The following is a 12,108-nucleotide window of genomic DNA, read 5'->3' as shown; positions in this document are numbered from 1 at the left end:
AAAAAATCCCCCAAAAATCCCAAAAATATCCGAAAAAAAATCCCCCAAAAAATCCCCCCAAAAAATTCCCAAAAAATCCCCCCTAAAATCCCCAAAAAAGTCCCAAAAATATTCCAAAAAAATCCCAAAATATCCCAAAAAATCCCCCAAAAATCCCCAAAAAATCCTCGCAAAAATATCCCAAAAATATCCACAAAAAATGCCCAAAAAATCCCCCCAAAAATATAAAATAAATACCAAAAATATCCCCAAAAAATCCCACCAAAAATATCCCCAAAAATTCCCCCAAAAATATCCCAAAAAAGACTCCCCAAAAAAATCAAAAAAACACCCAAAAATATCCACAAAATCCTCTGAAAAAATCCCAAAAAAATCCCCCAAAATCCCCAAAAATATCCAAAAAAATACCAAATAATCCCAAAAAAAATCCCCCCCAAAAATCCCCCAAAATAATCCCAAAATAATCCCAAAAAAATCCCCCCAAATTTCCCCCAAATCCCCCAAAATTCTCCCCAAAAATTCCCCAAAAATCCCCCAAATTTCCCCCAAAATCCCCAAAAATTCTCCCCAAAATTTCCTGAAAATTCCTCAAAAATCTCCCAAAATTCCCCCAAAATTTCCCCAAAAATCCCCCAAATATCCCCCAAAATATCCCAAAAATCCCTCCAAAAATTCTCCCAAATATCCCCCAAATTTCCCCCAAATTCCCCAAAATTCTCCCCAAAAATTCCCCCAAAATCTCCCAAATTTCTCCCAAATCTCCCCCAAAATCCCCCAATTTTTCCAAAAAATCCCCCCAAAAAATCCCCCCAAAAAATCCCTAAAAATCCCCCAATTTTTCTTCCAAATCCCCCCAAAAAAATCCAAAAAAATCCCCCAAAATCCCCCAAAATTCCCCCAAAAATCCCCCAAAATTCCCCCAAAAATCTCCCAAATTTCCCCCAAAATCCCCCAAATTTTCCCTCAAATCCCCCCAAAATTCTCCCCAAAAATTTCCCCAAAAATCCCCCAAAATCCCCAAATTTCCCAAATTTCCCCCAAATTCCCAAATCCCCCCAAAATTCCCCAAAATTGCCCCAAAATTCCCTGAAAAATCCCTCAAAAATCTTCCAAAATCCCCCAAATTTCCAAAATTTTCCCCAAAATTCCCCCAAAATCTCCCAAATCCCCCCAAAATCTCCCAAAATTCCTCTCAAATATCCCAAAAATACCACCAAAAATACCACCAAAAATTCTCCCAAAATTCCCCCAAAATTCCCTCTAAAAATTCCCCCAAATCTCCCAAAGTTTCCCCAAAATATCCCAAAAATTCCCCCAAAAATCCCCCAAAATTCCCTCCAAAAATCCCCCAAAATTCCCCAAATTTCCCCCCAAATTTCCCCCCAAATTCCCCAAAATTCTCCCCAAAAATTCCCCAAAATCCCCCAAATTTCTCCCAAATTTCCCCCAAAATCCCCCAATTTTTCCAAAAAATCCCCCCAAAAATTCCCAAAAAAAATCCCCCCAAAATTCCCCAATTTTTCCTCCAAATCCCCCGAAAAAATCCCCAAAAAATCCCTAAAAATCCCCCAATTTTTCTTCCAAATCCCCCCCAAAAAAATCCAAAAAAATCTCCCAAATTCCCCCCAAAATCCCCCAAAAATCCCCCAAAATTCCCCCAAAAATCTCCCAAATTTCCCCCAAAATCCCCCAAATTTTCCCTCAAATCCCCAAAAATCCCCAAAAATCCCCCAAATTCCCCAAAAATCCCCCAAATTTCCCCCAAATCCCCAAAAATCCCCAAAAATCCCTCAAAAATCCTCCCAAAATCCCCCAAATTTGGGATTTTTCACCCATTTTTGGGCTCATTTTCCCCATTTTTTAGGTTAATTTTCCCAAATTTGGGATTTTTCACCCATTTTCAAGGTCCCCAATCCCATTTTTAGGGATAATTTCTGCAAATTTGGGGGTTTTTCACCCATTTTTGGTGCCCCCAGACCCATTTTTGGGGTCCCTGATCCCAATTTTTGGGCTCATTTCCCCATTTTTTGGGTTCATTTTCCCAAATTTGGGATTTTTCACCCATTTTTGGGCCCATTTTCCCCATTTTTTGGCATTTCTGATCCCATTTTTTGGGATAATTTCTGCAAATTTGGGGGTTTTCACCCATTTTTGGTGCCCCCAGACCCATTTTTGGGCTCATTTCCCCATTTTTTGGGTTCATTTTCTCAAATTTGGGATTTTTCACCCATTTTTGGTGCCCCCAATCCCATTTTTTGGGGGTAATTTCCCCAATTTTGGGCTCATTTTCTCCATTTTTTGGTGTTTTTTCCCCATTTTTAGGGTCATTTTTCCCATTTTTAGGGATAATTTCTGCAAATTTGGGGGTTTTTACCCATTTTTGGTGCCCCCAGACCCATTTTTGGGGTCCCTGATCCCATTTTTTGGGTTTATTTCCCCATTTTTTGGGTTAATTTTCTCAAATTTGGGATTTTTTCACCCATTTTTAGGTTCATTTCCCCATTTTTAGGGTCATTTTTCCCGTTTTTTGGGTTTATTTCCCCATTTTTTGGGTCATTTCCCCAAATTTTGGTGTCACTTCCCCATTTTTGGTGCCCCCAGACCCATTTTCAGGGTCCCTGATCCCATTTTCAGGTTCATTTCCCCATTTTTAGGTTCTTTTCTCCATTTTTTGGCATCTCTTCCCCATTTTTGGGGTCCCTGATCCCAATTTTTGGGCTCATTTCCCCATTTTTTGGGTTAATTTTCCCAAATTTGGGATTTTTCACCCATTTTCAAGGCCCCCAATCCCATTTTTTGGGATAATTTCTGCAAATTTGGTGTTTTTCACCCATTTTTGGTGCCCCCAGACCCATTTTTGGGGTCCCTGATCCCATTTTTTGGGCTCATTTCCCCATTTTTTGGGTTAATTTTCCCAAATTTGGGATTTTTCACCCATTTTTGGGCCCATTTTCCCCATTTTTGGGGTCCTTGATCCCATTTTTTGGGATAATTTCTGCAAATTTGGGGTTTTTTCACCCATTTTTGGTGCCCCCAGACCCATTTTTGGGCTCCCTGATCCCATTTTTGGTGCCCCCAGACCCATTTTTGGGCTCCCTGATCCCATTTTTGGTGCCCCCAGACCCATTTTTGGGCTCCCTGATCCCATTTTTGGTGCCCCCAGACCCATTTTTGGTGCCCCCAGACCCATTTTTGATGCCCCCAGACCCATTTTTGGTGCCCCCAGACCCATTTTTGGTGCCCCCAGACCCATTTTTGGGCTCATTTCCCCTTTTTTTTTGTTTCTCATCCCATTTTTGGGGTTCATTTCCCCGTTTTTTGGGTCTCTCATCCCATTTTTTGGGTCCCTAATCCTGTTTTTTGGGTCATTTCCCCATTTTTGGGGTAATTTCCCCATTTTTTGGGTTAATTTTCTCATTTTTTGGGGCAATTTCCCAGTTTTTCGTGTCCCAATCCCATTTTCGATGCCCCCAGACCCATTTTTTGAGCTCTTTTCCCCATTTTTTAGTGTCGTTACCCCAAATTTTGGGATTTTTCACCCATTTTTGGGCTAATTTTCCCCATTTTTAGGGTCATTTTTCCCATTTTTAGGGCTCATTTCCCCATTTTTGGGGTCCCTGATCCCATTTTTTGAGTTAATTTCCCCATTTTTTGGTGTTTTTTCCCCATTTTTTTTGTGTCTTCCCCATTTTTGTTGCCCCCAGACCCATTTTTTGGGTTTATTTCCCCAAATTTTGGTGTCATTTCCCCATTTTTTGGGTTCATTTCCCCAAATTTGGGCCCATTTCCCCATTTTTGATGCCCCCAGACCCATTTTTGGAGCTAATTTTGAGTTAATTTCTATTTTCCAGGCCAGGAGGAGCCGTGGGAGGACAGGGCAGCCCCCTACCCCGGGTCCTTTGCCCCCCCCCTGGCCGTGGCCATCGGGGCCAGCGACGGCGCCTCCGACTACGGCAACAAATTCGGGGAACCCCTGCTGGCAGGTGACAACTCTGGGGACAATTCTGGGGCATTTTGGGACAATTGGAGACAATTGGGGAGGTTTGGGGACAATTGGGGGAGGTTTGAGGAGGTTTGGGGATGATTTTGGGACATTTTGGGGGAGATTTGGGGGGGTTTGGGGCATTTGGGGACAAATTTTGGACATTTTGGGACAATTGGGGACAATTGGGGAGGTTTGGGGACAATTGGGGCAATTTTGGGACAATTTTGGGGGATTTGGGGACAATTTTGAGAGTTTTGGGGACATTTGGGGACATTTTGGGACAGTTTGGGGAGGTTTGGGGGGCAATTTTGGGGGGTTTGGGGATAATTTGGGGGGTTTAGGGATGATTTTGGGGGGTTTGGGGACAATTGGGGACAATTTTGGAGGGTTTAGGGATGATTTTGGGGAGGTTTGGGGACAATTGGGGACAATTTGAGGGCAATTTGGGGGCCTTGGGGACAATTTTGGGGGGATTTGGGAGGTTTGGGGACAATTTTGGGGCATTTGGGGACATTAAGGGGCATTTGGGGACAGTTTGAGGAGGTTTGGGGACAATTTGGGACAATTTTGGGGGATTTGGGGACAATTTTGGGGGGTTTGGGGACAATTTTGGGGGGTTTGGGGACAGTTTTGGGAGGTTTGGGGACAATTTGGGACAATTTTGGGGGATTTGGGGACAGTTTGGGGAGGTTTGGGGACAATTTTGGGACATTTGGGGACACTTGGGGAGGTTTGGAGACATTTTAGGGAGTTTTTTGGGGGGTTGGGGACAATTTGGGGACAATTTTGGGGGGATTTGGGAGGTTTGGGGACAGTTGGGGACATTTCAGGGAGTTTTTGGGGGGTTTGGGGACAGTTGGGGAAAATTTGAGGAGGTTTAGGGGAGGTTTGGGGTCATTTGGGGACAATTTTGGGGACAATTGGGGCAATTTTGGGACAATTTTGGGGCATTTGGGGACAGTTTTGAGAGTTTTGGGGACGATTTGAGGAGGTTTAGGGGAGGTTTGGGGACGATTTTGGGGGATTTGGGGATGATTTTGGGAGGTTTGGGGACAGTTTGGGACAATTGGGGATGATTTTGGGGCATTTTGGGGACAGTTTTGGGAGGTCTGGGGACAATTGGGGACAATTTGAGGCAGTTTGGGACAGTTTGGGGAGATTTGGGGGAGATTTTGGGGGGTTTGGGGACAATTGGGGCAATTTTGGGACAATTTTGGGGCATTTGGGGACAATTTTGAGAGTTTTGGGGACATTTGGGGACATTTGGGGACAGTTTGGGGAGGTTTGGGGGCAATTTTGGGGGGTTTGGGGATAATTTGGGGGGTTTGGGGATGATTTTGGGAGGTCTGGGGACAATTGGGGACAATTTGAGGGCAATTTTGGGGCCTTGGGGACAATTTTGGGGGGATTTGGGAGGTCTGGGGACAATTTTGGGGCATTTTGGGACAATTTTGGGGGTTTTGGGGACAATTTTGGGGGATTTTGGGACATTTTGGGAGGTTTGGGGAGAATTGGGGACAATTTTGGAGGATTTGGGGACAATTTGGGAACAATTTTGGGGGGTTTTGGGACATTTCAGGGGATTTGGGGACGATTTGAGGGCAATTGTGGGAGATTTGGGGACATTTGGGGACAATTTTGGGGGGTTTGGGGACCTTGGGGACAGTTTGGAGACATTTCAGGGAGTTTTTTGGGAGGTTTGGGGGAGATTTAGGGTCAATTTTGGGGCATTTGGAGACAAATTGGGGACATTTTGGGGGGTTTGGGGGCAATTTGGGACAATTTTGGGGGTTTTGGGGACAATTTTGGGACATTTGGGGACAGTTGGGGACATTTGGGGAAGATTTTTGGGAGGTTTGGGGACAATTTTGGGGCATTTGGGGACAATTTGGGGGGTTTGGGGACAATTTGAGGGCAATTTTGGGGGGTTTGGGGACATTTGGGGAGGTTTGGGGACAATTGGGGCAATTTTGGGGACATTAAGGGGGATTTGGGGGCAGTTTGGGGACATTTGGGGATGATTTTTGGGGATTTGGGGACAATTTTGGGACAATTTTGCTGCAATTTCTGGAGGTTTGGGGCATTCGGAATTTGGGGACGATTTTGGGGGGGTTTGGGGATAATTTGAGGGCAATTTTGGGAAATTCGGGGTCAATTTTGGGAGGTTTGGGAGGAGTTTGGGAACAATTTTGGGGGGTTTGGGGACAATTGGGGCAATTTTAGGGACATTAAGGGGGATTTGGGGACAGTTTGGGGACAATTTTGTGACCTTGGGGACAGTTTGGGGACACTTGAGGAGGTTTGGGGACAATTGGAGACAATTTTGGAGGGTTTGGGGACGATTTTGGGGCATTTGGGGACATTAAGGGGCATTTGGGGACAGTTTGGGGAGATTTGGGGTCAATTTTGGGGCATTTTGGGACATTAAGGGGCATTTGGGGACAGTTTGGGGAGGTTTGGGGGCAATTTGGGGACATTTAGGGGCATTTTGAGACATTTTGGGGACAATTGGGGAGGTTTGGGGACATTTGGGGGAGGTCTGGGGATGATTTTGAGACATTTTGGGGGATTTGGGGACAGTTTGGGGAGGTTTGGGGACAATTTTGGGGCAGTTTGAGACATTTAGGGGCATTTGGGGACAATTTTAGGGGGTTTGGGGACAGTTTTGGGACAATTGGGGACATTTGGGGGACAATTTTAGGGGGTTTGGGGATGATTTTGGGACAATTGGGGACAATTGGGGAGGTTTGGGGACAATTGGGGGAGGTTTGAGGAGATTTGGGGATGATTTTGGGACATTTTGGGGGAGATTTTGGGGGGTTTGGGGGGTTTGGGGACAAATTTTGGACATTTTGGGACAATTGGGGACAATTGGGGAGGTTTGGGGACAATTTTGGGGGATTTGGGACAATTTTGGGGCATTTGGGGACAATTTGAGGGGTTTGGGGACATTTTGGGGACAATTTCAGGGGGTTTGGGGAGGTTTGGGGGCAATTTTGGGGGGTTTGGGGATAATTTGGGGGGTTTGGGGATGATTTTGGGAGGTTTGGGGACAATTGGGGACAATTTGAGGGCAATTTTGGGGCCTTGGGGACAATTTTGGGGGGATTTGGGAGGTTTGGGGACAATTTGGGACAATTTTGGGGGGTTTGGGGACAGTTTTGGGAGGTTTGGGGACAATTTGGGACATTTGGGGGGATTTGGGGACAGTTTTGGGAGGTTTGGGGACAATTTTGGGACATTTGGGGACACTTGGGGAGGTTTGGAGACATTTTAGGGAGTTTTTTGGGGGGTTGGGGACAATTTGGGGACAATTTTGGGGGGATTTGGGAGGTCTGGGGACAGTTGGGGACATTTCAGGGAGTTTTTGGGAGGTTTGGGGACAGTTGGGGAAAATTTGAGGAGGTTTGGGACAGTTTGAGGAGATTTGGGGGCAATTTTGGGACAGTTTGGGGACATTTCAAGGGGATTTGGGGAGGTTTGGGGGGTTTGGGGATGATTTTGGGGGGTTTGGGGACAGTTTTGGGAGGTTTTGGGACAATTGGGGACAATTTTGTGACCTTGGGGACAGTTTGGGGACACTTGGGGAGGTTTGGAGACATTTCAGGGAGTTTTTGGGAGGTTTGGGGTCAATTTTGGGACATTTTGGGGAGATTTGGGGACATTTCAGGGGATTTTGGGAGGATTTGGGGATGATTTTGGGGGGTTTGGGGACGATTTTGGGACATTTCAGGGAGGTTTTGGGAGGTTTGGGGACAGTTTTGGGACATTTGGGGACATTTGGGGATAATTTGGGGACATTTGGGGACAGTTTGGGAGGTTTGGGGATGATTTTGGGGGGTTTGGGGAGGTTTGGGGACAATTTGGGAACAATTTGGGTCAATTTTGGGTCAAAATTTTGGGTTAATTTTGCCCGATTTGCGACGAATTTTGCCCAATTTAAATTTCTCCGATTTTGGCCAAATTTGGCTCATTTCTTTCGGGATTTTTTGTGATTTTTGGTGACTTCTGAGTGAATTTTGATGGATTTTTGTAGATTTTGATGGATTTGGGCCAATTTTGGGTCATTTTGGAACCATTTTGGGGGAAATTTTGGGATAATTTTGGGTAATTTTTGCCGTTTTTTAAATTCTTCAATTTCGGTCAATTTTGGCTCATTTTTTTTTGGGATTTTTTTTTTTTATAATTTGGGTAAATTTGGGTTGATTTTGATGGTTTTGGGTGAATTTTGACCGATTTTGGGTCATTTTGAGACCATTTGGGCGAAATTTTGGGATAATTTTGGCCGATTTGGGGCCAATTTTTTGCCATTTTTCACCATTTTCAAATTTCTCCAATTTTGGTCAATTTTGACTCATTTTTTTCAGGATTTTTTTGGGATTTTGGCCTATTTTGGGTCATTTTGAGTCATTTTGGGTCATTTTGGGGCAAAATTTTGGGTTAATTTTGGCCGATTTTTTGCCGTTTTTCGCCGTTTTTTTAAATTCTCCGATTTCGGTCGATTTTGGGTGATTTTGGGTGGAATTTTTTGGGGATTTCGGGTGGGTTTTGATGTTTTTTGTGCCCCCCAGGCTTCGCCAGGTCCTTTGGGCAGGTCCTGCCCGGGGGGCAGCGCCGGGAGTGGATCAAGCCCGTGATGTTCAGCGGCGGAATCGGAGCCCTGGAGGACGAACACGTCAGGAAAGAGGCCCCGGAGCCCGGTCAGGAGGCCAAAAAATCACCAAAAATTGCCAAAAAATAGACCAAAATAGTGCCCAAATTATGGCAAAAATATTCCCAAAAATATCCCAAAAATAGCTCTAAAAATCCCCAAAAATAACTCAAAAAATCCAAAAAAAATCCCCCAAAAATACCCCAAAAATATCCCAAAATTATGCCAAAAAAACAACCCAAAAATGTCCCAAAATATCCCAAAATAGTCCCAAAAATAACCCCAAAATAACCCAAAAATGTCCCAAAAATGACCCCAAAAATGTCCCAAAAATGTCCCAAAAATATCAAAAAAAATCCCAAAAATATCCCCAAAATATCCCCCAAAAATATCCCCAAAATATCCCCAAAATGTCCCAAAAATGTCCCCAAACATATCCCAAAAATAGTCCAAAAATAGTCCAAAAATAGCCCCAAAATGTCCCAAAAATTGCCCCAAAAATGTCCCAAAATAGTCCAAAAATAGCCCCAAAAATGTCCTAAAAATGTCCAAAAAATATCCCCAAAAACGTCCCAAAAAATGTCCCAAAAAGTGTCCAAAAAAATACCAAAAATATTCCAAAAATGTCCCAAAAATAACCCCCAAAATAACCCAAAAATGTCCTAAAAATATCCCAGAAAATGACCCCAAAAATGTCCCAAAAATGTCCCAAAAATATCAAAAAAATAACCCAAAAATAGCCCTAAAAAATCCCAAAAATAACCCCAAAATGTCCCAAAAAATATCCCCAAAATGTCCAAAAAATGTTCCAAAAATGTCTCAAAAAATATCCCCAAAAATGTCAAAAAAACTCCCAAAAATGTCCAAAAAAATCTGAAAAAATACCCAAAAAATATCCCGAAAATAGGCCCAAAAATGTCCCGAAAAATGTCCCAAAAATAGTCCCAAAAATAGTCCCAAAAATACCCCCAAAAGTGTCCAAAAAATGTCCGAAAAAAGTCCCAAAAATATCCCAAAAAATGCCTAAAAATATCCTAAAAATATCAAAAAAATTCCCCCAAAAATGTCCCAAAAAATATCCAAAAAATGTCCCAAAAAATATCCCAAAAATAACTCTAAAAATCCCCCAAAATAACTCAAAAAATCCAAAAAAAATCCCCCCAAAATACCCCAAAAATACCCCAAAAATATCCCAAAATTATGCCAAAAAAACAACCCAAAAATGTCCCAAAATATCCCAAAATAGTCCCAAAAATAACCCCAAAATAACCCAAAAATGTCCAAAAAATGACCCCAAAAATGTCCCAAAAATGTCCCAAAAATATCAAAAAAATAACCCAAAAATAGCCCTAAAAAATCCCAAAAAAATCTCAGAAAGGTCCCAAAAATATCCCAAAAATAACTCTAAAAATCCCCAAAAATAACCCCCAAAATAACCCAAAAATGTCCAAAAAATGACCCCAAAAATGACTCCAAAAATACCCCAAAATAGTCCAAAAAATGTCCCAAAAAATCCCAAAAATGTCCCAAAAAAACCCCCAAAAATGTCCCAAAAATAACCCAAAAATAGCCCAAAAAATGTCCCAAAAATATCCCAAAATTATGGCAAAAATATCCCCAAAATATCCCCAAAAATGTCACAAAAATACCCCCAAAAATAACTCAAAAAATCTAAAAAAAATCCAAAAAAATCTGAAAAAATACCCAAAAAATATCCCAAAATAGTCCAAAAAAAATGACCCCAAAAATATCTAAAAAATATCCCAAAAATGTCGCAAAAATATCCCCAAAATATCCCAAAAATACCCCCCAAAGTGTCCCCAAAATACCCCCAAAAATGTCTAAAAAATGTCCCAAAAAAGCCCCAAAAATATCTCAAAAATATCTCAAAAAGGTCCCAAAAAATGACCCCAAAAATATCCCAAAAATGTCCCAAAATGTCCCAAAAAAATCCCCAAAATAACCCAAAAATGTCCAAAAAAACTCCCAAAAATGTCCCAAAAATGTCCAAAAAATGTCCCAAAATGTCCAAAAAATAACCCAAAAATAGCCCTAAAAAATCCCAAAAATAACCCAAAATGTCCCAAAAATTATCCCCAAAATATCCAAAAAATGTCCCAAAAATGTCTCAAAAAATATCCCCAAAAATGTAAAAAAAAAATCCCAAAAATGTCCCAAAAAAATCTGAAAAAATACCCCAAAAAATATCCCAAAAATAGGCCCAAAAATGTCCCGAAAAATATCCCAAAAATAGTCCCAAAAATACCCCCAAAAGTGTCCAAAAAATGTCCCAAAAAAGTCCCAAAAATATCCCAAAAAAATGCCCAAAAATATCCCCAAAAATGTCCCAAAAGTTTCCAAAAATATCCCAAAAATGTCCTAAAAAAATCCCCAAAAATGTCACAAAAATAGTCCAAAAAAATCCCAAAATATCCCCCAAATTATGCCAAAAGTGTCCCAAAAATAGCCCAAAAATATCCCCAAAATTTCCCCCAAAATTCCCCCAAATCTCCCCCAAATCCCCCAAAATTCCCCAAATTTTTCCTCCAAATCTCCCTTAAAATCCCCCAAAAATCCCCCAAACCTCCCTCAAAATTCTCCCAAAAATCCCAATAAATTCCCCCAAAATCTTCCCAAATTTCCCCAAAATTCTCCCCCCAAAATCCCCAAAATTCCCCAAAAATCCCCCCAATTTTTCTTCCAAATCCCCCCAAAAATCACCAAAAAATTCCCCCAAAATCCCCCAAATTTCCCTCAAAATACCCCAATTTTTCCAAAAAATCCCCCCAAAAAATCCCAAAAAAATCTCCCAAAATTCCCCCAAAAATCCCCAATTTTTCCTCCAAATCCCCTGAAAAAAATCCAAAAAAATCCCTAAAAAATCCCAAAAAAATCCCCATAAATTCCCCCAAAATTCCCCAAAAAATCCCCCCAAAATTCCCCAATTTTTCCAAAAAAATCCCCAAAAAATCCCCCCAAAATTCCCCAATTTTTCCTCCAAATCCCCCGAAAAAAATCCAAAAAAATCCCTAAAAAATTCTCCCAAAAAATCCCCAAAAATCCCCATAAATTCCCCCAAAATTCCCCAAAAAATCCCCCCAAAATTCCCCAATTTTTCCAAAAAAATCCCCCAAATCTCCCCAAAATCCCCCAATTTTTCCTCCAAATCCCCCGAAAAAAATCCCTAAAAAATCCCAAAAAAATCCCCAAAAATCCCTAAAAAATCCCCTGAAATTCCCCAAAAATCTCCCCAAAATTCCCCAATTTTTCCAAAAAAAATCCCCAAAAAATCCCCCCAAAATTCCCCAATTTTTCCTCCAAATCCCCCGAAAAAAATCCCAAAAAAATCCCTAAAAAATCCCCTAAAATTCTCCCAAAATCCCCCAAATTTCCTCTAAATTCTCCCAAAATTCCCCCAAATTTCCCCCAAAAAATCCCCCAAAATCCTCCCAAAATCCCCCAAAAAATCCCC

General features: G+C 41.9%; 1 protein-coding gene across 1 annotated transcript in view; it reads left to right on the top strand.

Annotated features, from left to right (window-relative positions):
• LOC310921477 (phosphoribosylformylglycinamidine synthase-like) overlaps nucleotides 1–11,203 on the top strand; it is a 30,335-nt gene extending 19,132 nt beyond the window's left edge. The window contains exons 6-7 of the mRNA XM_083881608.1: nucleotides 3,852–3,983; nucleotides 8,557–11,203. Of these exons, the coding sequence (XP_083737734.1) occupies nucleotides 3,852–3,983; nucleotides 8,557–8,726 (302 nt within the window). The 3' untranslated portion in view covers nucleotides 8,727–11,203. The remainder of the gene's footprint in view (nucleotides 1–3,851; nucleotides 3,984–8,556) is intronic.
• Nucleotides 11,204–12,108: the final 905 nt, after the last annotated feature.

The sequence above is a fragment of the Zosterops lateralis genome, assembly GCF_965231275.1.
Source record: "Zosterops lateralis genome assembly, chromosome: 34".
Classification (NCBI taxonomy): domain Eukaryota; kingdom Metazoa; phylum Chordata; class Aves; order Passeriformes; family Zosteropidae; genus Zosterops; species Zosterops lateralis.
The sequence above is the reverse complement of the archived record's forward strand: the minus strand, read 5'-3'. Positions and strand labels throughout refer to the sequence as shown.